This window comes from Volvox carteri, assembly GCF_000143455.1.
Source record: "Volvox carteri f. nagariensis unplaced genomic scaffold VOLCAscaffold_187, whole genome shotgun sequence".
NCBI classification, from domain to species: Eukaryota; Viridiplantae; Chlorophyta; class Chlorophyceae; order Chlamydomonadales; family Volvocaceae; genus Volvox; species Volvox carteri.
Window position 1 is genome coordinate 26509 of NW_003307730.1, and position 1197 is coordinate 27705.

Here is a 1197-nt window from a genome sequence, read left to right on the forward strand (position 1 = left end):
AGATGGACAAGTACAAGTCGGCAGGCGGCCACGTGTCCTACCTCAACAATCTGGCTGACAAGACGATTGGCTGCTATCTGGTGGGCGGCTCCAAAGACAAGCCGAGCACACCATCAGTGCTTGGGGCGGGCTTGGTGCTCAGTGACATGGCAAGTATATATTATGGCAGATTGCTGTACACTCTGTGTTCTAACTTGCAACATATAATTTGGCCATTTCTGCAACTGATTACTCAGTTGGATCCGGTTTTACTAATTCTTTGGTGGTGCAGGCATCGGTTTCCATTGAGGACACCATTGAGATCCTGATCATTGGCAAGATGAAGGGGCTGCACCACCGTGCAAAATTTACCCTGCCTGAGCCTACCAAGACACTCGCCATCAAGGACTACCCCTTGACCATGTTTGATAAAGTACACTCTGGGAAAGGTTTTCACCCGTAAATTCATGTTTACCCGTAATCATGTGGTCTTCACATGTAATTACCGGCCAAGAAAATTTGTACACATGCTTATTTTTAAGTTGCCAAAGCATTCCTTTTATAAGGAATAACACAGGTGACATTTTGTTGGTTGCCCGTGCTGGAAGTCATCCACAGCTGTAATGCAGGTTACATTACCCGTAATCACATGTACAAGGTCTTGACACGTAATCCCCCAAGCCGTAATGCACAGCACCCGTAAAATTTCACGGGCTTAATTGCGACGAAGACGTTTTATGCGTGTGTGTGTGTTACATGGTTGGGGGTGCGTGACCCCATACCTGTAAGACTACCCATACGAGCCGAGGGCCCAAGGGTAATACTACAACGCCTAAAAGACACGGAGGAAAGGAAAACACCGCACATCAGCCCAGACTAGCGTCTAAAGGGGGTTATTGAGTTTCGGTGAGCCCGCATATGTTCCAATATCCTCGCCGCACGTGCGGGTTCCCATTGCATGGCCTCCAACATGCTCTGTTGATGACCGAATCCCTCTTCAGCACGAATATCATTACAGGCTTGGCATTCTATTAACAGGCGTTCACATCCTCAATTCGGCTATTAGTACCACAACAGTGGCAAAACCGCTGCCCCCTGGGGACGTGGTACTTGCCCCTTCATGCTCTGTTTGCCTCCAAAGCCCAGCAACATAAACGAAACTGCATTACCTTACTATATGCTAAACGAGGAATGAAACCTTAGCATGTGTTGCCACAT

General features: G+C 47.9%; 1 protein-coding gene across 1 annotated transcript; it reads left to right on the top strand.

Annotated features, from left to right (window-relative positions):
- Positions 1 to 2: 2 nt before the first annotated feature.
- VOLCADRAFT_100873 (uncharacterized protein) lies at positions 3 to 442 on the top strand (the record flags this gene model as incomplete). The annotated part of the gene is made up of 2 exons (XM_002959370.1): positions 3 to 153; positions 237 to 442. 2 exons carry the CDS (start codon positions 3 to 5, stop codon positions 440 to 442), a joined length of 357 nt encoding a protein of 118 aa, XP_002959416.1.
- Between the last annotated feature and the right edge of the window lie 755 nt (positions 443 to 1197).